The 24,381-nt window shown below is 39.1% G+C and overlaps 1 protein-coding gene and 1 long non-coding RNA gene across 2 annotated transcripts in view; both read left to right on the forward strand.

Moving 5' to 3' along the window:
• Positions 1–24,381, forward strand: part of LOC119722942 (battenin-like) — a 97,711-nt gene that overhangs the window by 43,682 nt on the left and 29,648 nt on the right. The window contains exons 6-8 of the mRNA XM_038193361.1: positions 6,479–6,530; positions 7,544–7,698; positions 10,768–10,961. Of these exons, the coding sequence (XP_038049289.1) occupies positions 6,479–6,530; positions 7,544–7,698; positions 10,768–10,961 (401 nt within the window). The remainder of the gene's footprint in view (positions 1–6,478; positions 6,531–7,543; positions 7,699–10,767; positions 10,962–24,381) is intronic.
• LOC119722958 lies at positions 19,530–21,637 on the forward strand. Its single transcript, XR_005270501.1, has 2 exons — positions 19,530–20,385; positions 21,025–21,637. It is a non-coding gene; the product is annotated as an uncharacterized LOC119722958 (long non-coding RNA).

Raw genomic sequence — 24,381 nt, forward strand, 5'->3', positions numbered from 1 at the left:
ATGTGCGCCGATATCAGAAAGAAGTTTTAGAAATGAAGCATAGGAATCATTTTCATGCAACGGTAGATTCGAGACTCGTATGGAGCTGGGGATTTTTTACATGTACCCCGGCCCACTGCTCACGAAATCCAAATCTCAAAACTGTGCTGTACCCATTGGTGCACCAGTACACGAGTACGGGTCCGTGCGCAGAGCCGATTCCCGCGGCACTCATCGGAGCCGGGGACATCAGAGCCGATTCCAGCACTCAGAGCCGGTGTGACAAAAAAATTGACTTATGTGAACAACGGACTCCTTTTTTGTGATTATTCATTTTTCTAATTATCTATGCAGGAGCATGCGCAATACCACCATGGGGTCCGTATTTTATAAACCTAAATTCACGTTACACTGATTGTCCAAACAGACTAGTATTGGGCATGCATGCACGCCTCGTGGCCCGACCGCAAACATTGTAGGGCGGATTGTCTCCGATCTCCGGCGATGTATTTGGAGTCTGTGGTTTTTCCTCGCCGTTGTTTTGACTAGCAAGATTGAATGATGTCCCTGTGTTGAATTCCTACATGACATGTAGCCGATTCTTGGCTCTGGGTTTTGTGCACAGAGAATGGGTTATTTAATCTGGAACTGATTCTTTTGGAGCTGGAACCGAGAATAGCGGGTTCCCAGTTTTTGAAAAAAAATGGACTTGCGTTTCCAGTTCTCGTATTGGAACCGGGTAGAACCAGGGAACCGAGGGAACCGAGGGAACCTCGCAATACTACTAAGCACAGCAGTTTTGTTTGTCTTTGTGCCAAGATTCAGATTAATCTGAATCCAGGAAATGTATTGAAATTTTGTCAGTAAAAGAAAATATAAAATCTTTCAAAATGCATCAAAAATGATTTATAGATGCAGGTCTATGTGTGTGGCAAGTATAAATGCTGTCGGATTGAAGTGCCAGGCACTATGGACAGGTGTCTGAGAAAGAAACAAATCTTGATGAAGACTAATAGGCGAGCGGCGGAATCCAAATTTTGGTCGACTTAAATGCCCTAATATGTTTTCTTTCAGATTAGGCATGATGTGGAGTTTGGAAATTGGGAGAAATGTGGTTTTGGGGGCCATTTTGGTCTAAAAGTCACTGTTTTGGTCAAAAATATGATTTACAAATTTAGTATTACATATATCTGTGGGACCAGCCTGAACCATCGAGGCAAGTTTTAGACCAAATTGACGTTTTATAAATTCACGATTACCATATTAAGATTACAAATAACTATAGGCAGTATTGAGTGAAAATGTGCATTTTTCTCAAAATCGTGTTTCTAAGAGCAGCACTAAGGTAAAATGTTTGTTATTTGTCCATTGCCCAACACCACACACACCTACACCATACATCATTAGAAAGCCTAATATGTCTAATTTAAGACTAGGTACCGCCATGATGCGGAGCTACCTAATTGGAAAAATGTGTTTCACGGCCCATTTTGGTCTAAAAGTCTCATTTTTTGTCAAACATTTGATTTTTAAGATATTTGTGTTTTTTATATCTGGATCATCAGCTTCATCCATGAAGGCAATTTTTGGACAAAATTGAGTCTAATTTAAGACTAGGTACTGGCATGATGCAGAGCTACCTAATTGGGAAAAATATGTTTCACGACCCGTTTTGGTCTAAAAGTCTCATTTTTTGTCAAACATTTGATTTTTAAGATATTTGTGTTTTTTATATCTGGATCATCAGCCTCATCCACGAAGGCAATTTTTGGACAAAATTGAGTTGCTATAAGTCCATAATTACCCTTCTAAGATTACAAAATGTACAGTAACTATAGGCAGTATTGAGTGCAAATGTGCATTTTTTTCACAATCGTATTTCTAGAAAAACAACATGAAGGTAACGTTTTTGTTATTTACTAAACTTTTGTGCCTGTGTTCCGAGCTAAATAAAAATGTGAATATGGTTGATATATCATTTACATTCATAATTACTCTAGTGTGAAGCTGCAAAATTCGGCCAAGTGTATTTTCTGGCTAGTTTTGTGAACAAGTGGTTCGCAGACCGCATGTGATGAACCCGCTTACAATAAAGGAACACTCCATACAATTAAGTTACGTGAAAATCCATCACATTCTGTTGACAAAGAAAATTTGAAGCATATTTGAACAATGACCTAAAATGACCCCTGCATAACCTTTGACCTCAGTAATCCGATGAAGAATTGTGTCTTTATATCCAAGGGTCACTGTTTCCAAGTTGCATCAAAGCCATTAATAGCATGTAGAAGTTGACATCTTTTTAAAAACTGAACCAAAACTTTTTCGAATTGCATCATAATTGACCTCATTTGACCTGTGATCTATGACCTTTGACCTTAAATATATTCCACATTATCTTCATTACCCTTCACGCTCTGGTCATACGGCTTTTGCCACTAACTATTTTATTACTGCATTTATTGGCACCTTTTCCTCCTTTTCTGCCGGTTTGGAGAGATCTGCAAAGCACTTACACTGTACCCTTGGCCTTCAGAATATTCAAAACCTTCTTGCCAAATCCAAATGGGGAAGACTTTATATCCGATCAGTGAACAGCAGGAAGAATAAGGCAGAAGTTAGAATCCAGTGATTCCATTCTGGGAAAGTAGTTGGCTGCGAGAACCGTGTGTCCAGGGACTTGATGATTGAGGATGAAACATGCAGACACATTCTGGTATCATCTTCTTCTGTCTTGTGAACTAAACAGACCTGCCACATCTTCAACACTGCTACAAGTGATGGACTTTTTCAGATTTATATCAGAGAACCTCCAGCACTGATAAGAGTTCATGCCAGAAAAAAAATCATATTCTTGTCAAAATAATTTCACTCATCAGTTCCATCTCATGCCTAAATAAAACATTTGAGCAGTTCTACTTTTACTTTGCTTTTAGAAATACGATGTTGAGAAAACTACTTTGACTCAATAGTGCCTTCAGTTACTGTACATTTTGTAACCTTAAGATGCCTGTCATAAACATTTAGCTGTAAAACTTGCTTCCATAGATGGGACTTGCTCCATAGATGTCTACAATTATTAAGTCCAATGGCCAGAAAATAAACTCAGCCGTACTCAAGATATTGTGCAAATCATCTGTCATCCATTTTCACATTTACTTTGCTCACAAAAAGGCATGATTTTGCTAAATAACCAAATTTCACCAGTTGTGTTGCCTTTAGGAACACGATTTTGAAACAAAATGCACATTTTTACAAAATGTTGCCTATATATACCGTAAATTTTGTTATCTTAAAATGGTAATTGTGAATTAATGGAGCCTCAATTTGGTCTAAAACTTGCTTTCAAGGATAAGGATTTTTCCACAGATATACAAAAATACTAATGTCTTAAAGATCATATTGTGGACCAAAAATGAGTATTTTTTACCAAATAATGGCCCAATAATACATTCGACCGAACTTTGCAGCTTCACAGTATGTACCATTATTATGAATGAGAAAGATCTATCTACTATTTTCACATTCATAAAGTTCAAAAACGAGCATGAGTTCAGTAATAAAGCAAAAGTTTACCTTAATAGTGCTTTCAGAAACACAATTGTGAGAAAAGTGTACAATTCCACTCAATACTGCCTATAGTTACTGTACATTTTGAAATCCTGGTATGGTAATTGTGAATTTATGGAACATCAATTTGGTATAAAAATTGCCTTCGTGGATGAGCCTGGTCTTACAGATATAAAAAATAACAAAATCATATTTTGACCCAAAATGAGACTTTTAGACCAAAAAGGGTAAAAAAAATACACCACAGTCCTCCCAATTGGACAGCTCCACATCATACCTATTCTTAAAGCAGACATATTAAGCTTTCCAATGATGTATGGTGTAGGTGTGTGTGGTGTTGGGCAATGGACAAATAACAAACATTTGTGACCCGCTCTGCAAAAATGAGTCTGATGTCGCATAGCTTGAATTCCAGCTTTTACCACTTTTAAATGGAAACAGTGAAAATTTGCTCAAAATTTGGATTTTTTTGTTTTTGTTTTATTTTGGTTGTTTGATAGTTTTAGTTCAGATATCTTACACAGACATTTGAATATTGTAAGAAAAAGACTAACAAATTTATGATTTTTGGTGCTTTTCTTGGTTAGTTACAGTGTATTTGTAATTTTTAAACCCTTTTTTCTTCATTGAGACATTTCTTGCTTTGCAAAAACTTGACAGAATTAAAAAAGGCACAACAGTGCAACCAAATGTCCTAGAGAGGCCCATGATATACCAAATGAAAGCTTATTTCATTCCCATTTTATTAATGTAGTTAACTCAAAATTTCTGTTTTGCCACAACAGACTCATTTTTGTGGAGCGGGTCACATTTTACCTTAGTGTTGCTTTTAAAAAACACTATTTTGAGAAATATGCACATTTTCACTCAATACTGCCTATAGTTACTGTACATTTTGTAATCTTAATATGGGTAGTTGTGAATTTATTGAACGTCAATTTGGTCTAAAACTTTCCTCGATGGTTCGGGCTGGTCCCATAGGTATATAAAATACCAAATTTGTAAAATCATATTTTTTTTTAAATGTGACTTTTAGACCAAAATGAGCCATAAAAACACAATTCTCCCAGTTTTACAGCTCCACATCATGCCTAATCTGAAAGTAGACATGTTAAGCTTTCTAATGATGTATGATGTAGGTGTGTTTGGTGTTGGGCAATTGGCTAATAACCAAAATTGTACCTTCATGTTGCTCGTAGAAAAACGATTCTGAGAAAAGTGCACATTTTCACTCAATATTGCCAATAGTTACTGTATATTTTGTAATCTGTAGATGGCTATTTTGAAGTTATGGAACGTCGATTTGGTCTCAAACTTGCCTCGATGGTTGAGGCTGGTTTCACAGATATCAAAAATACCACATTTTGAAAATCATATTTTTGACCACAAATGTGACTTTTTAGACCCAAATGAGCCAAAAACACATTTCTCCCAATTTCCAAGCTCCACATCATGCCTTAGTAGACACATTAAGCTTTCTAATGATGTATGGTGTAGGTGTGTGTAGGCTGGGGCATTTAAACTCCTGAAATAAGCCTCTTTTCAAAGGTTCGCCCGCTCGCCTAAAAGGCAGCCAGTGATACTGATTAAAGGTAGAGTACATCATTTGTCATTTGTGCTTTTTTTGTAAGTAATCAAAATCTAAAGAAGGGTGCTTGACAACTTACCGGAAGAAGTTTTTGCTCCGTGAATGCTTTACATTCAAAGAAAAAAAATATTCTAGGATCTCAGTTTCAATTCAATGTTGCTTTGTCATGTTTTGAATGGCGCCCGAATTCAGCGTCCAGGACACATGCTCATTCAGCCAATTGCAGCTACATAATGTCACGCACTGAACCGACAAATTATAGCAACTGCGCATGCATCAACGCTTGCATGCACACATTCTCGGCTTCACTGAATTAAAAACAAACTAGTAATGAAATTTCCACCCAAAAAACATCTTTAGACGCATCTTTTGAATTGACCTTCTTGTATTTTTTTTTTTCAATACGACAGCATGCAAGAAAGAATAATTTCTTACGGAAATTATTAGTGCCATTACAATCTTTAAGGGGCCGTTCACAATTATCAACATTTTCACAAGTGTACAAAGAGTACACTTTTTCAAGACCCCCTCCCCCCTAAAAGTGTACGAAAAAAATGTTGATTTTTTTTTCACACAAGTCTATATATAGACACTTGCAAGGGTTTTTGTAACTTTTGTAGATCAAGTTTTTGGCCATGACATGTGACACCGGCCGTTAAAAACACGCAGTGGATACGGACTATACATGTACATACAAAGTACATTTTCATGTACGTGTGTAGGACAATGCCGCGCATGCTGTACACAATACGTTCATGGGATGCAATGCGGGGCCTGGCGCGGGGCGCGATCGGCTCGGCAAGTGCTCGATCGGCATCGATTGCGGCTGTCGGCTGTGGCGACGGGCGAGAAAACAGATCGACATTAAACAAAAAAAAAACCAGCGTTTATAGGCGGGCATTAACGGGCGAGAAAACATATCGACATTTACAAAAAAGAAAAAAGCGTACGGCGGCCATTAACCCCCTCCCCCCCAGCGTACGGTTTGTACGCTCGTGAAAATGTTGATAATTGTGAACGGCCCCTAAACCAAGTACGCTTTTCAACAATAATTTCTGCAGTTACTTTTTGGATAGCTGCAAATAATATACTCTTCCTTTAAAGAAAGGAGATTTTTATTTTTTGTTTTTACAATTAAAAAATGCATATTATTAGCATGATGTTTTTTAAATAAACGAAAATGCCTCGGGAAAACAGAACATTCCATGGATCACCTTTGGAGGCTAGTTTTACCACACCACTCGAAGCAGTCAATATTTAAATACTAGAAGCCTACCGTGTCCCAACAAGCACTTTAAAAATATTTTGAAGCCATTTAATAAATCATTTTTATTTCACTAGGTTGCTTTATTAATGGTGAGGAACATTCCCAAGATATGCGGAACCTGGATAAGTAAGTCACAGATTATTTATGGTCATTTTCTTAAATTTCTGATTTGAACTTTTGCGCCCATATGCTTGGTTGACATGACAGTGATGCAGATAATGCCTGTTCATCATGCAGCACAGTGTTTGCCTTATTAATGTAAAAAAAAAAAAAAAAAAAAAAAGTCTAAAGTCAATTACACATTTAAAAGTGCCAAAGTGTAGAGTTGGAAGAAAAACATGTACAAACCCTATGAAGAAAAAATGCACCTTTAATGTGAGTAACTTGACACCTGATGACGTCATCCTGACAAATCTTCGGCATACATCTAAGGGTGGTTGTGTATGAGTGTGCCAAGTTTGAAGTCGATCGGATTTACGAAAGTGCCAAGTGTATGGGTAGAAGAAAACCGTGGACAAAACCTACATTGAGGAGTCTGAAAAAGAAAAAAAAAAGGGAAAACAAATCTTAAACAAAAACAAGAGGTGTTTCAGAGTTGGTACTCTGAAACAGCTAAAAAAAATACTAATAATAACGAATTGTGTGACATCAAGTCCTCATCAAAGGGGCAATGTTGCTTTTCTTTGCAATAAAGACAAGGTCCAATCCTCAGACCTGCCAACTAATACAATTCTGCCGTATTTCGTACGGGAATTTGTTGAAAATACGACTGTACGTTTTTTCCCCATAAAATACGGGTTTTGACCAATTTGACACGCCTGGAAAAATTGGCTGAACCAACGTAAATTGCAAGCAGCCAAGCAACCGATGTATATACTGCATGCAAGAAATGAATCTGGTTTCGCTATTCCCACTGTACGATGTTTACATGGTATCACAAACTAGAACCAGTCCATTCCCAGAATGTGCCGATACTTCAAGCAGCGGCACCCCCTAGATATCTCAAACAAACTCGATAACTGCGATAACGGAAACATAATGACCAACACAAAAGAGGAGGTGGTCCCTCCCCTCTTGTTTCTAAGGGATTCAACATGTGATATGTAATGAATGAGATGGTTTTCTTGGCAATTATTCAGGTGGGCATTCATCAGTATTGTACCAGCAGTGGTTGTATACCTTGCAGTATCATTACGTCTAATCAAAGAGCGTGCTAAACCTGCTAAGCAAAGACAAATATGCAACAGATCCTCAGTTGATGACCAGACAACTCCACTGTTGATAAATACCACAGGTATGTCTTTCTGCATCACAAGTTAAAGTTACTTGGGATCATTTGTTTTGTGTGCTTGTTCCCCCTTTGAAGCACCAAAAATTGATCCAAATCTGAAGATGGGTGCATAACAACTAGCATGTGGAAGTTTTAACTCAATTCAATTTAATTCAGTTCAATAGCAACATTTATTTCCATACTTTCTACAAGCAGTTCAACTTAAGTTTGTCAATAAAACCAATATAAACCTTGGCTTGTAGAGAACAACTTTACACAGACACAGACACCCGGGACAGTTTACACAGACAATAGGAGTAAACACCAAAAAACAAACAAACAAAAACAAAACAAAAAACACGAGACCGGACACTGAAGATGGAGACAAAAAGAATAATTACAATGAGGATTAGATCAATAATAGAGATGACACCTTATATGAAAACCGTGTGACTAATGAAAGAGTGAAGCTAAGGAGTGTGACTAAGGAGGGAAAGCTATGTTTCATATTGTGATAGGAGCGCCCTTTTGTATAAGGATTAAAATGGCCCAAGGACAGCATTGTTCTACTGGGTTATTTCATTGTCAATGGTGTTCCACAAACAGCCACTATAGCTCAGTGTCAACTATACATTTTGGAGAAAACAGAGACAGCATTTGCAGACATTTTCGGGTCTTGTAACCGGATTCCTTTGCAAAAGCACATACAAAAGTGTGCCCATGTTTTAAAACCACCTTCAATTATTGTTTTCTTATAAACGATACCATTTCAGGTGAACTAATTTCACGGGGTACTTAGAACCATCCCTGTCTTCATTTTGAGGCAGATTTTCTCATGAAATCAGTAGCTGCTTTTCCACATTTTGACCAATGTTCCTACATGTCTTTTAACTCAAAAGACAGAATTTTGAAGAAAAAAAAATCACACATTATGAGGGAAATCAAATAATAAAAACCAGTTTGTTGTAACCAAATGTTCCTGAGGTTACCACAAACCAACTGGCCAGCCAACTCGGCAAGATCGATGGTTGAGTGGTAAGAAGTCTGCACTAGTAATCAGGAGGTCATGGGTTCGAGTCCTACCTGAGTGATTTTTTTCTCACAATTACTCGGGACAACACAGAGTATACAGTGTTTGTAAAATACATCAGTGAAGGGCAAAACCCAATATTTAAGTTCCTGCGGTTCTCTAACATTTTGCTGTCTACGTCACTCATCTTACCTGCAGAGCAATCTACTTCTTTGCATATTTCCCTAGACCAGTAGGTATTTACGCTAAGAGTTTACACAATAGTGCCCTCTGGTGCCCTACCCATAGTGCCCCGCAGCATGTATGCCACGTGAGCGTCCTCTTTTCTCTAAGCGGCAGGTCGGTTAGGACATGTTTATAATATGCTCGTATCATTACTCTTTTTTTTTTCTACTGCCCTTTATCGCTTAAGAGAAGTTTTTGATATAAGAGTTTGAAGATGAGTTGTAGTGTAGTGTAGTGTGGTAGTGAGATTATTTTAACTGGCCTGTCACAACTGGGAGAAGGGAATCTCCCCTGGGACAGACCAAGTTCTCGGGGGACTCTGCCGGTAATGCTGCGCCGTTATCGCTAGTGCTGCAGCTGAACCGCCGAACCGAACTAAAAGTAACAGAACTTGGCCTTCCGAACCGAACCGAATCCAAAAGTCTGTTCGGAAGAGTTCGGTAAAAAATTGTTGATGGCGCTAAGAATCCTAAGGCTTGCAATGAAAGGGCAAAATTAACGTGCACGGATGATTGAATTTACCATGTTGAAAAGTCTCAGCATTCATCTTCATTATTTACGATGTTCTAGACAGGCATACAAGAGAATAATGGGCCGATACACCTTGAAAAAATCGTACGTACCTGCAATTCTCTCAATGGAATGGGGCAGGAGACCATTTGCGGTGGAGGGTGCGCTTTCCTCGGCACAAGTTACCAGCATTTTCATTTTCTTTACCTTGTCAACATTTAAAAATACTTTTTATGGAGTCGGAATTCTTTCCCATGTTCAGTATAAGTTCTTAATTTTCACAATATATTTTTTTTTGTAAAGAATGTATACGAAAAACGATGTAATCTCCCAAAAGAGGGTGAAACACCCCTTTACAAAATTATTGGATCCGTCCACAGAATGAATATTCATGGGTGAATCGAAAAGGTTATGGTAGCTACTTGTCAGCTTGTTGATAAAATAATTATGATTTCAAAAGTTTGGCACAGTAAAAGGACCTGTTTGTTCTTAGATCAAAACTAATCAGCAATTATTGTCACGAAGCAAGTTTTTAGTGCTCTCAGGGCATGCTCGGACGGGACGGAACTCGTCGGGAAAACCGTCAGCATGTGTGCGGGGAAAATTTTATCATAGTTCCCGGGTCGGATAGGGCTGCGATGGGTAACACGGTAGCAATTTATGATGTTCATTTCTCAACGTCATCAACTAAAATTATAACGGTATTTTGTTTACACAACAAAAATAAGATTCCATCCGTCAACTTGTGTTGTAAAGCATGTGGAAATTGTTGTGCCTATTTCTGTCAGACGTGCGCGTTGCACACGTGTTTGTTCGAACAGGGGAACGGCCTATATGCTTTTCATTGTAGCCCAGTACATTGTACCATGGACATGTACATTACGCACTTCCAAAGCCGAACCGAACCAAAGTTCGGAGAAAAAAAATCGAACCACAACCGAACGGAAGCGAACCGAACTTTGAGGATCAGTTGCAGCACTTGTTACCGCGTCAGCAGCTCCGTTGGCCGAGTAGGGGACCTCAAACAGTCTCCATCTCCGGCCAGCTTAGTCGGAACAACCAAACAGAAAGGGCTGCTCTGGCAAAGTTATTAAATTACACTCCTGTGCCAGAGCCAAACCTAAGAAGGGTCGGCAAGGTAAACGTAGTCCAGACATGGGCTGCACTACACCCTCCATCCTATCACCGAACACGGGGCAGTGGGTTTGAATTACCCGTGTCCCCCAGCACAGTCGAGAACGCCACAGGGTGCCGCACAGTGGCGAACGCCACATGGTGCCGGGACTGACTTTTTTTACTCAATGTGTTATCGTTGTCTCTATTTTTAGATATTTTACGAGTGCAGCGAGAGGTGCTCAGTGAAACATCATCACACAGTCAAAGCAGCAGTCAAAGCAGCAGGGATGCATTGTTGACCACTGACAAAGATGAAGAAATCGTTTTACCTCTTTCAGCAAAAATCAAGGAATTTTTCCTGCAAATCAGAAGATGCTTCAGACTTGTTGCATGGTTAGCATTCAATGTAAGTATTACTACAAAAGGCTGTTATAAAAGCAGTTTGCAATTAACATGTCTATTTCACAAGTCACACCCAGAAAACAGTTTAAGGTTATTTTCTTAAATTTTGTTAGACCTAGTGAGCTACATGTAGGTTGGCATAAGCAACAAAAGTTATTATTGATGGGGCATGTGATTTTCCTTGTCAGTTTAATACATGTACTTCAAACAGTGTATTCATAAATACCTAAGACAGTTTACCATTCCTATTGGTCGAGAGCCCGTCATGTGGCCGGTCTTAAATGGATGATAAAGACATGGCTGGCTGTTCTTAATCACATGAAATTTGGACTCCTAAAAATCCAGTGCCTCTTACCGTTGTATTGGTTGAACGTTCACAATCCTCACGTAGGCATGCGCAATACTACCAGTGAGTCAGTATTTTATAGTCCTAAATTCACAACGCAATGCCCCAGGTGCATTCTGTGCGACATCGCGCTATACGCACGCGCCAATCTCCTTATAAGGTAAGGAGTTGTAGAGGAACATTCCATATTATAGTCTGAGGGGTGTTTCATAAAACATGAAGTAAAATTGTTGAACAAAATGGTTGGCAACGTCTAGTGTTTGGCTTGTTTTGATTTTTGGACCAAAAAGATTTTTTTTTTGGACCACAAATGTATTTATGAATGGGAATAAATATGTTTTTGGTCGGTATTAAACACTCTGTTTAAGACCGGACTCCAAAAACAGAGTGTTATATTACCTCCAAAACACACATTTATTCCCTTAATAAAACCTGAATCTCTGTAAGACATCTTCATTTTGTCACTATACAGTGCAATAGAAGGAGCTATCTTCAGATTTAATCTAAAGGCCATTCTCAGAAGGCAGAATATCAAATCAGGTTAAAAAGTGTATTTTGAGGTCAATTTCTTATGATAATGCCCTCTTTTATCTGATATATATGGTCTTTAAAGGGAAAATACAACATTTGCAAACATCAAAAAATAAAACTACCAAATCATTTTGAAATACCTTGCTGGACTGTTCGTGAATGACAGTGTAAAGCATCCTGTAAAATCATGGCACCTGGTATACTGTCATTTTCAAGAAAAGTGGTATTTTTGTATCAATTTCCAACGCTGGTCGGCCGATCAGCGTTGGAAAAAAACTGGCTTTTTTTTTCAAATACTGGCCCCAATTGACCATCGCACTTGTTTGCAATCGATTACACACCTATGAACGGGTACAAGCCAGCTAGACTGGTTCCCTGACCTTACAATTCCCCAATGTATGTAAACTGCTCTGTTTCTTCTTATATGGAGTCAGGGAACCAGACTACAGGAAAATGATTGTTTTTCTTGGTTTTTATAGCATTTTTGAACCCAAAACCTCAAAAAGTCAGTGTAACTATATTTGCTATATATTTCCAACCCCCCAATTCCATCCATTTCTGAAAATTACAGCAAAAGCAAATGATGTATATTCCCTTTAATGGGTTTGTATGAAGCCCGGGAAGGAACAGGGTGGAATTTTTTTTGGGATTTTGCTAATTCGTTCGCACGAATTGCTAATTCGTTCGCACAAATTGTTATTTCGTTTGCACAAATAGTTATTTCGTTCGCACGAATTGCTATTTCGTTTGCACGAATTAATAATTCGTTCCCACGAATTACTAACGCGTCCCGGATACACAAATTATAGTTGAGTATATATGGCCCCCCCCCCCCCCGATAACTTTCACCAATTTTTTGGGGTGCCTTTAACCCTATCATTACCACATTGTTTATTGACTTGGCTCTCCCCGGGACCAAATTGTTTGCTCAGTCATGCAGAAATCACTAGAGCGTGAACAAAATGACCACAAGTCCAAATCTCACCTTTTTCAACCCAGATTTTCACTGCAAAGGAGTGATTTAAATCATAGGTGTCGTGTGTAAAGTTTGTTCCTTGAACCTTACTCTTGTATGTGATGTAAAAATGAAGTCCATATGTGTAAATATAAGAAAGTTATGCCTTTTTGTTCATCTGGTCCCATTTATCAAACTGCAAGCCATTTCACCACATGACCAAATGGCACTCCATACCTCAATTTGTGCGTGGATACTTCTGAAGCACTTTTCTCATTTTTTTGTAATGGCTTCACTATGAATAAACTACACCATTAGAATGATCCGAAAATGCTCTTTCAGCTGATATATGGTTGATGCATGGACGGCCAAACATATCAACATGCCACCTTTCTGAAAAGTAGTGAATTTATCAGTGTTGAGGGTGTTCTGTGTGTGGTTTCCTGGTCGACTAAAGTCGCCCATGGGAACCAGCAGGGGGGTTCTTCTTGTCGACAAAAGTCGCCCATGGTAAGGAAAGGGATAAGGGTCTTCAAACACATTTTGGATGTTAACAGAAGAAGAAAAAAACGATGCGAAGGCTATATCCAAGATGGCGGCCAGTATGGCTGCCAAAATTGGTAAAAACAGGGGAAAAGGGTATATATCAACCAAATAATGTGATAAAACGTCGCATATCTGACGAAGTGACGAATGGGCCATTTTGGTGTTTTTTTATTTAGTTGAGTTTTAGGATTCAAAATATTTGAATTGTCATATTTTTAGGTTTTTAATTCATGAAAACACTTCATTTTTGTTGTTCCGAAACCCACTAAGTGACGAATCGGCACATGTTGAAAAAATTGTTTCTTGCACACTGACGAATAATTTATTCAACGCTTGGTATATCAGGACAGTGCACATCTATCATCTGATGAAGTTAGGAATAATCAGGTTATTGGTTACCCACAAACTCGTCTTAATAATTGAATGGCCCTTTAGGGAACCGGGGATCTTCTGTTTCGCGCGCTTTCCGTCAGCTTTCAAAACAAACTAACGGCACTGCAACATTATAATGATGACTAAAAAGAGATAACCGAAACTACTTCACCTTTATGTATTTTTATGTGTGTGGAGTTATAATTGTTAAAATGAACGGAGTACTAGGCTAGGTCTGCGCGGCGTATATATAAGCCTAAACAGACTGGGATTTATTTAAAACGTGCGATATATTTTCCTTCAAAACCAGCGTTTTATAGGAATTCCACAATAGGCCTACGGCATTTCGAGATATTCTCGAAGACGGAGTCCCTTCAAGCAGCAGCTAATTAGAGCAGATGACCGTATTGGAAAAAAACCCATACTGAAATGAAGTGGGTAAAAATAAGGATTATTAAATAAAAATATTATTTATTCAAAACATGTGCGGTACATTTTCTTTAAAAACTACGTTCTATGGGAGACCCGAAATACTGCATTTCAAGATATTCTTGAAAACGGAGCCCATTTAAGTGGCTAATTAGAGCAAAAAACCTCATTGGAATGAGCCTATACTGAAATAAAGTGTGCCCTGGAGAGTGATGATTAGGATCATAATAAAATAAAAATATGAACCATTTCAAACATGTGCGGTACACTTTCTTTAAAAGACGACGGTCTACAGGATACCAAAAACACTGCATTTCGAGATACAATAAAGTTTGTATTCTTGGAAACGGAGCCCTTTAAGCGGCTAATTATAGCAAAATGTCTAATGGTAATAAGCCTGCACTGCGATTATTATGCCTGGGAAGATAAAAAGTATGGGATTATGAAACAAAACTATGATTGTTTTTAAAACAATTGCTGTCTTTTAATGAATGAATGAATAAATAGTGTTGTTCGTTGTTAGTTTGCATTTACATATTTGTTTCCCTATTATTTTGTTGCGTCCATTCGAGATATTTTCCTTTATAATAACTTTTTGTATACCCCGCGGCGAAGCCAAAGGGGCATACTGTTTCCGCCTTGTCCTTCCGTGGGTGGGTGTGTGGGTGTGTACGTGAACTACATGTATATACACCCTGAGGACAGACAGACAAAGGAAGAACAACAGATTCTTTGTTGTCCTCGAGAGTTCATCTTTTGTTGAAATCGGTCCTTGGTCGTGCGTTTGTGTGCTTAGTCTATGGGAGAGTGTTATATTACAGGGACAAAGGAAAAGACAAAGCATTGTCCTCGAGAGTATAGTAAAACACGACTGGGTGTGTGAGTTTGTCTTACATTCACTATGTGGACTTGTGAACAAAAGACGTCCACATAAAGCAGGTTGTGTTGACGTTATGTGGACTAAGCCATGTCCACATAACATTTCGCCCTCTCTGGAAAACAGGTTTAGAGGCATTTTTGGGTTAAGTTTATCCGTGGCAAAATGAAGAGAAACACTAAAGGGAATCATAGAAAAAAAAATTGGGTTGAAAGAGTTTTCACAGTTAAAGTAAAGTTATTTTTTGTACCGAGTTTTCTTAACTACACGAAAACAAAGGAATGTCCACATAGCGTATGTAAAACAAACATGGGTGGGTGTGCGTGGGTGTGTGTGTGTGCGTGTACAAACACTGCCTTGTGGGGTACCGGAACAATGGGAGGTACCCCACAAGGAATGCCCACCGACTTGCGGGGTACCGTTTTGGTACCCCACAAGTTTTTCACGAAATAGATATATGGATTTTACTCAAAAACAAGGAATGTCCAAGGTGGGTTGATCCGTCGCAAATGGAAGAGTTTCTGAAAAGGGATATTAAGACTGAATTTCAGCCCAGGAAATTAACTATGGTCAAAATAAGAGCATTTTGACATAAGTGTGCGACCTTGCAAATTTTAGTACACGAGAACAAAGGAAGTACCCCACTTCTATGCCTATGTAAGCGCGAGTATGTAAACACTGGCAATTGTGGACGTAGGCCAAAAGAATTGGGGTGCAAACAATACGTCCACGATTGACCGAATGTCCACGATATCAAATCGTGTACAAAACCAATGAGAGCTGTCGCCAAAGAGTACAAACAAAGGAAAGAGGATTATGGACAATGGGGCGTCCACGATTGCTGGCATTTACACACATGTGTTCCTGTATTGTATTACGCTCGAGGACAGACAACAAAAGGAGCACAAAGGGGCCTTTCATCCTCGAACGACGGTGCCTATTGTCCTCGAATGAAGGATTGTGCGCTTAGTCTATGGGAAAGGTTTAGATCAGGGAACAAAGGAAAACACAAATCCTCGGGAAGCATAGCAAAAAACGACTGTGTGTGTGTGTTGCCGGACAAATCTTGTCAGCGCGATAACTTGAGAAATACTTAACATATGAACTTCAAATTTGGTTTGTGGATCGTTCTTGGTAATCCTAAGAAACTTATTGCATTGGGGGCTGAAAGGTCAAGGGTCAAGGTCACAGTGGCTAAAACAAAAGAAATCTTGTATTTATTCTGAGATAATAGGGATTAATTCATATAAAACCTACAGAAAACACTAATGATGTCAATGAACGTTCCATGTGACAATTACATGTACATGTAAGTTGATGTTAAAGAGTGGTGTTATGTCATGGGAACAGTCACGGTTGCAGGGCATTTGTGTTTGTAAACACACCTGACTTGTTTGTATATAATTACGCTACTTTATATAATAGCGAGTACTTGGATTTGAACGTGGGGTTCAAGCATTACCATATGGTTTTCCTTAGAAAATATAGAAAAAGTTTGTAAAACATAAACATTTCTTTGAAAATGTGCGTATTTAGCATTGTAAAGAAGTGACGAATATGCCATTGATTGGTGATGCGAAAACGCGTGCACAATCAAAATGTTATCTTAGACTTTTACTTGGCGAATAAGCACAATGACGTTTATTGCTATCTCGCGAAGTGACAAATAAGTTTCACAGCAAGAATTAGACAAACCTTTACTCTTTTGAGCAAAAAACAAAGTAATAGATGTACTTAAACAAACAACTAACTACCTTGCATTAATTAAGAATGTAAACAAGCGGAAAAGTGGCATCGAAAATGGACACGTAAAAAGTGTTAAACTTTAAACGTGTTTTTCTCAGAATGGTGTTTCCGCGCATTTGCGCGTATTCGTTGGTTCGTCAGATACGCGACGAAAAGCATAAATAAATTGGTTAGTTATATGTTTTAGACCCTCAGAAACTCATTTCTGGTATCCTTTTTTTCCTATCATGCTTCAAATCCAAGATGGCGGACATTTGAAGCATGATAGCCAAAAAAACGATACCAGAAATGAATTTGTGAGGGTACAAAACATATAACTAACAATTTCACTCATGATTTTATCATATTATTAGGCTGATATGTGACTTTTTCCATTTTTTACCAATATTTTTTACTGTTAACATCCAATATGTGTTTTAGGACCCTACAAGGCACCAAAAGAATTGGTGAAAGTTAGTTCTGGGGCCAGGTGGGGGGGGGGGGGGGGGGGTGCACGGGGGTTCAATCCCCATACATACTCAACTATAACTTGTGGATCTGGGAACGCGTTAGTAATTCTTGGAAACGAGTTGGTAATTCGTGCGAACGAAATAGCAATTCGTGCGAACGAAATAGCAATTCATGCGAACGAAATAAAAATTTGTGCAAACGAATTAGCAATTCGTGGGAACGAAATAGCAATTCGTGCGAACGAAATAACAATTCAAGCGAACGAATTAGCAATTCATGGGAACGAGTTAGCAATTCGTGGGAACGAGTTAGCAATTCGTGGGAACGAAATAGCAATTCGTGCGAATGAGTTAGCAATTCGTGCGAATGAGTTAGCAATTCGTGCGAACGTATTAGCAATTTGTGGGAACGAAATAGCAATTCGTGCGAACGAAAAACAATTCATGCGAACAAATTAGCAATTCGTGCAAACGAATTAGCAATTTGTGGGAACGAGTTAGCAATTCGTGCGAACGAGTTAGAAATTCATGAGAACGAATTAGGAAATTCCACTCTGTCCCTTCCCGGGCTTCATAGGTTTGGTTTTTCTTCTGATTTGTTCCGTTGTTCTTCTATCCCAAACCCATAGACTCTGTACATGTTTCATTTTCAGGGTCAGTTTTGGCAATAAACAGACTTTAATCTTGATGAAACTTGTCATACACTAAGACTCCATGGTAAGTCGTGCAGGGACAAGTGACGTCATGATGACATCATCACCTGTCATGTGACGTCATCTTAAAGGTACATTTTTCAACAGCCTGTAGAGTCAGCGCGCAGCGTGCTAGATGATAAGGCACACGGCAAAGTTTAATTTGCAACGAGTTGACGGTCTTTGACTCTTTGAGAATCCATGAGGTTTTTCAAGCGTCAGTAGTGCCCCTTGAAAATAGACGAGAAACCCATTTGCGAGGCAGTGAGTGGTAAGTGAGAATTTTTTTTTTTTAATAATACCATTTATTTTTATGATTATTTCGTTGTAAAGGTTATTAATTAGGCTAGTGAAATAAGGTATGGAATATAAACAGTTTGTTTTAACACAACTTGCATGTTTTGAGTGATCCGAACTGTTTCGAGATAACTTTGGACAAAATGTGTCCTTTGCTGGAATCTTGAAATGAAATAAGATTGTATCAGTGGTTCTTGTACATTTGCTTTACAGAGTTTGGGCCTAGTACTGTGAACCGATTTGTCATTTTTTTCCCCTTAGTCTTGTGCTGGCGCTTCCTCACATACATGCACATAGGCCTACACGTACATCAATGGAAATCATGTAGTTTAGGACACCTCTAATGTTTTACAAGTCCGTTCAAAAATCACAACCCTGCCCTCTTTCCACACAATTAAGCAAGCTGATATTCAACATGGTGTCTTAGCGATCTATTTAGATGATTCCAAACACATAAAGTGACTTTTCCCGCTTGTACCGCTGCCAAATGTTTAAGTATTAAGTTCCAAAACACAAAGTGTCTTTTCATTCTCTTATATGGGAACGGGGTCCTAAACTACACGACTACCACATCAAGTACACAAGACATACATGTACACATGTAGCCTACGTGTAATAAATGGTTGCACTTGCAGGTCAAGTTGGTCCATTTTAAAATCAGACGGTTAGTTTACAATGTAGGTTATCTGCATGAAACAGTTTTTGGGAGTCATGATACAATGTATGTTACAAACATTTCCCCCCCCCCCAAAAAAAAATTAACAATAAAAATATGGTTTATGTAAAAAAAATCTATGAATTTGTAAGGAAAACACTCATTGAGTTATTGGAGAGTCTGTCCTTTCCTTTTTTGTTGGTAACACTTTGAAGAGGACAAATGTTATTGTTATACCTCCATCTTGAATACTGTGTTAATTTTCATTGGCCTAGAGAACGATCACGCGTTAAGTTTATAAAAAGTCGTGGCACACTCCCTTTGGGATATCATGTACGTGATATCCCACAGGGGGTGTGCTATGACTTTGTACATATACGGCACGTACGGTGTGAAATGCTTGTTTCATTGGTACCCACACTATTTTTTCACACATGAGTGTGGGCAGCGAACTAGCAGACGATCAGCTGTTTCAAGCATGCGACATGCATGTGAGTTGCCGTTCGATTGTCGTGATTGTTGTATTTACTGCCGTTTGTTTTTGTGATTTTTACATCAAAATCCAATGAATCCAAGACAGAGGTATAACACAACAATTGTTGACTGCTGTGATGTGGGATATGGCGTTTTGAACACCCGAGGGACTTCGCCTCGGGTGCTATATATGCACCCTTTGGGTGTTCAAAACGTCATATCCCACATCACAGCAGTCAACAATTGTTAAGTATTCATGCCAGCTGAATGTAGAAGCCATTGAACCACAGTCTGGTAAATAAAGAGATCTTCCTCTGTTTTGATTTGCTTATGCACAAGTGTGTATTTTTCAGTGGCAATCAGCAGTGTCCTTGGAAAGTTGGGTTGTGCTATTAAAGCGTCCACAAGCGTCAACAAGTTGTACACATATTTTTAAGTTGAAAAAAAAGATGTTCACAGTTCTCAGTGGGCTCCTAATTAAATTTTTTTTTCCAACGTATAACAATATTTAAAATTATGTTTAAAAGTTTACCTTTAGGCAAAAAAGTGCAACAATGGTGCCGTTTTTTCAGCGAAACTGACCGCTATCCTGTTTTTCTGGGATATGTTATGTGCAAAACCATGTGCAAAACAAATTGCCGCCGAAAAAAAAGGACCGTAAATTGTTGAGCTAAAAGATCCTTTTTTTTTTGTGGGATTGTGAACGTGAATTTCTCCTATTTCTTACGTAATACAAGTATGAAAGTCTATTGAATATGATTATAGCTTTTTTGAAGCTCAAAAGTACATTTTGAGCTCGTTTATGTTTTGTTGGCACTAATCGTGTTTGTTGATGCTTGTTGACGCTTATTAGCATGACCGGACTGCTTAGTACTTACTGTACTAAGGAAACCAGGGTTTCGCGTGAAGATTTTTGGAGATTCGATTACCAGATTCCCGCCCCATTATCTCGACTTGTTTGTTCCAGAATTATTACAAAACCAGAGAGCACCATTTTGCGTCTCGCGAAACCTTGCTCAAGACATTTCACTTTTAGTGATGAGCCGCATCTTGTACAGGGTGAGTCAAAAAATGGTGATATTCTTTGAACGGATTGAGCAATTTCAGTAATTTTTTCATCTAAAAGTAGTTTCTGAAATTGGCTTTCCAGTCATTATTATTTTTGGTGCTACATATTTTTTAATTATGAAATATATTTTTTGGGGTTCTGTTTTTTTTTTTTAAACCCTGTACGTTCTCCATATTGACACGAATGACTTGTGGAAGGAGTTTTTACATCCTTCCTGAAGCTGCACAACAAACTGTTGCAGACAGCCAGAGACAAATACCCATGCATCAACCCAGATAAGATTTGATTTCCTGCTGTAAGATGGTGTTTTATGGATGCCTGGGATTCAGACTAAATTAAATGATTTAACACATGCTAGCTTGTGCCAATTTACAGACATGTAATCTATATGCATGCAAAATGTGGTTTATCTGAATTCTGTCAGTTGGGGGTTATATTTGACAAAGCTGGTTTTTCAAACATCAGTTTGGCCAAACCATCAGAATGACACACAATTTTCATTTTTTTGGTTAAAGGGAGAACAAAGCAGTCTTAATGATTGTATAGGATGTAAGACTATTAAAGTCAAGGAAGGTATATCACAACAATTTTTTTTTATGTATATAAATGTTGTTCTTTATTTTGTAAAGCTGATGACCAGGCGCAGATGCATCGAATGTCAGCCTGAACATGCTGAAGTGCCACCTCCGTGTGCTCCACTTGAAGTGGTAGACCCTCATCAACACCCTGAATCCCCCAGATGCCCCCGCCTTCAAAAATGCCACCTACTGCCAAGTCTCCAAAGGATTCTGCAAGCTTCATCAAGACAAGTGAGACGTCACAAGATGCCATCCAAGTCAGCCGTAAAGATGAAGCTGTCTCGATATAAAATATACTTGGATGGAGACGAGGAAGAAAATGATTTTTTTTTGTAGGTGTATTGGGTTTTCTCGAAAGGTGTTTCCCACCCATGCTCTTCCAATATCTCCTCAGTCAGTCTGCAGCAATTTCATACCTTACTTGCTTTCTCCTTCATCATTTCCAAGTGTTGCGTCTCTCCATCCACTCCAGCTACACACCAGAAAAGTCTAGGGAAAAAAATTAATCTCTGTGTGCATTTTACGCTTTTAAACAGTGTAGGCCTAGAGCAATTTCCTCTCACAATTTTTTGATGTTTTTAATACTTGTTTTTCAGTTGATTATAAAGAGGACATCTATGATTTCCCACTTTGTAAAATTCATTAAAAGTTATTGTGAAAGCAATGGTGGATCAAGAAATGGATATTACATGCTCTGTGGTGCGATCTGAGACAATTTCTGACCACTTTAACCGGTGTTGGAGGTCTCGAGGCCGGCCTCGGTCGATTTTCATGGCCTCGGCCTTGGCCTTGGCCCTCGGCCTCGGAACCTTCCGGCCTCAGCGAATCAGTCGAGGCCAGCTCAAACCTTCAAGAATCTGCTGCAATGGGTTCCGTGAAACGAAAGCATACGCACGAATGAACACTGGTAATGGTTGCATTGAACGTACTCACGTACGTAGCATCTTCGCCTAGCCTGTGCTGAGGTTCGCTCGTACTCCCCGCCCTGCAAACAGGACGCTGGGATACGCTGTTGAATTCACGCTCTTTTGGATAGATTTTACGTGACCTGTGACCTGCAACGTCATCACGGCCACGACTCGGCAAGGTTTAAAACAGTCGTTAAGACTGAGTCATCACTATTTTATTCCCATTCATAAAAGCTTTTTATTTCGCTGAAAATTGTAATGATGTTGGAAAATGTGTATAAGGTATCTGTTTTGAAAATTTTCAATTCTCGTCACTTGCTTTGGCTCCATTTCGAATTCACGATGGGTCAGATAGCCAAATTTGTCCACATGGTCTGCAATGAATCAGAAATCACATCCGGTATGGAATGTGCGCATTTCTAAGGGAAAGTTTTCGGATAGCATTTGCGCACACAGCTAACTGCGGTCTCAAACAGCTGCAGCCAGATGCTTTATACATAGGTCATAGGCCACTTCCTTCACAAGATTCTGTGAAGCTCATCAGCGTATCCCAGCATCCTGTTTGCAGCAAAGATCCTATAGCGCTATAGGATCTTTGCTTTGCAGGGCAGGGGGTACGAGCGAAGCGCTGTGGCAGTATAATATGCGGGGACAAAATCACATCCGAGGATCAGAACAGCCAATCACAGGGCGCCTCGATTATTTATGCCGAGTAGTACATATAACTACTGCTGGGTCAGTATTACATTCGACATACACAGTACAGTCCGTAGACCAAGGGCTGTTGGATGTTCTACTAAGGGAATAACAGTGTGAGGAGCCGGTCTTCACTGCGTGATAATGACCGGGTGTGGGGGTGACCGCTGTTAATGGACCGAGACGAAGTCGAGGTCCATTAACAGCGGTCACCCCCACACCCGGTCATTATCACGCAGTGAAGACCGGATCCTCACACTGTTATTCCCATTAATAAATACCTTTATAACGAAATAAACAGTTAAAATGCTCCAATTTTGTGACTTTTTTCCGGCGATATTTCCAGACTTTTTTGTGTTCATGTTCATGGGCCATATTTTAGCTTAACAGCTATAACGACGTAATCTCAACAGAAACTGCTGCCGTAGCGAAACAAATTACAACAATGTTTTCATATCTTTACCTGATGGAGGAAGCTGAAATCTTGTTTACACATTCCTTGTGTCCGGAATTACAAAGATGCTTGGTTTAGGAAAGGTAAATATGTCGGTGGGTGAAGTGTTTCAAAAGAAAATAAATCGTAGATCTACGCTTTCGTCGTAAACATCCTCAGTATATACTGCACTGCTGTACGATGTCGTTTCAAAACTTCCTTACGCGCGCGCACGCACGCATCCCTAGCAACTGTGTTGCGTACGCGCGCGTCAGTCTCACGCGATGGGGGTTGAGCGCATGTGCAGTGCTCAATTGTTAAAAGCTACCGCAGGACCGTTACTATATTTTGACCAATCATTGGCTTGCATGGGGCTTAACGGGGCTTGATCAATGCTGGTTCAGGGGCCATTTATTCGCTTGATCTTTGAAGCCGGTCCATTATCACCGTTAATGACCGGCCACGTGATCGAGTCTCGACCAATCAGAAACCATCAACTCTCCAAGGTATTTATTAATTGGCATTAATAATATGATACGGCCCTGTAATTGGCTGTTGTGAATGATCCTCGGATGCGATTTGGTCCCCCCCCCCTTATGATGCGCTGCAGGTGTGTACGTGTACATTAATGAACCAAGGATTTTTTTGTACACACCCGAAGTTGCACCAAAAATGTCTCTTTTTATCTTGTTCGGCTTGATTCTTTTTTCATTTTGCATGGATCCTCTGCTGCAATAAGGATAAATCTACAGTCATATAGGTGACTTTTTATTTGAACGATAATTGGAAACATCGGCAAAAAGCAAAAACCGCCGTCTGAGTCAGGGGCTTCGTTCCAGTGCTACTGGCCAATCTCCCCATGTCACGCCAATGATGTCATTGTGCAGTAATGCTGGAAATTTCAAGCTACACTTGTATGATGTGCGTCCCTGAACGAGTGAACGTCACAAGTGCAGTAGCCATTTGTGTTTTTTAACACTACTTTTCTTGTTATTATAATAATCAATTTCAACCACACATTAATTGAAACTAACCTATAGGAATCTGTTTCTACATGCACAAATTGAGAGTAATAACCCCCTTCAATTTCTGACTCTAGACAAAAAAGCGTTGTGTGTATATTTATTTTATTTTCTGGCCAAACTTGTCAAAGAATAAAAGGGAAAAGAAAACAGTTTCCACTTTTATCACTTCCAACCCAACAAAAGGAAAATCAATAGAAATATTCTTCCTAGCCTAGTAACAGAAAACAATCACAGTGATTTCAAACCCCAGCCCCAACTTTCCATTCCAGGCTCTAGAAATAGCATGGTGGACATTACATTTGTCCCACGAAAACAATAGAGCGAAAAAATACAAGAAAACAATGCC

Source organism: Patiria miniata, unplaced genomic scaffold (genome assembly GCF_015706575.1).
Source record: "Patiria miniata isolate m_02_andy unplaced genomic scaffold, ASM1570657v1 HiC_scaffold_1, whole genome shotgun sequence".
In the NCBI taxonomy this organism is placed as follows: Eukaryota; Metazoa; Echinodermata; class Asteroidea; order Valvatida; family Asterinidae; genus Patiria; species Patiria miniata.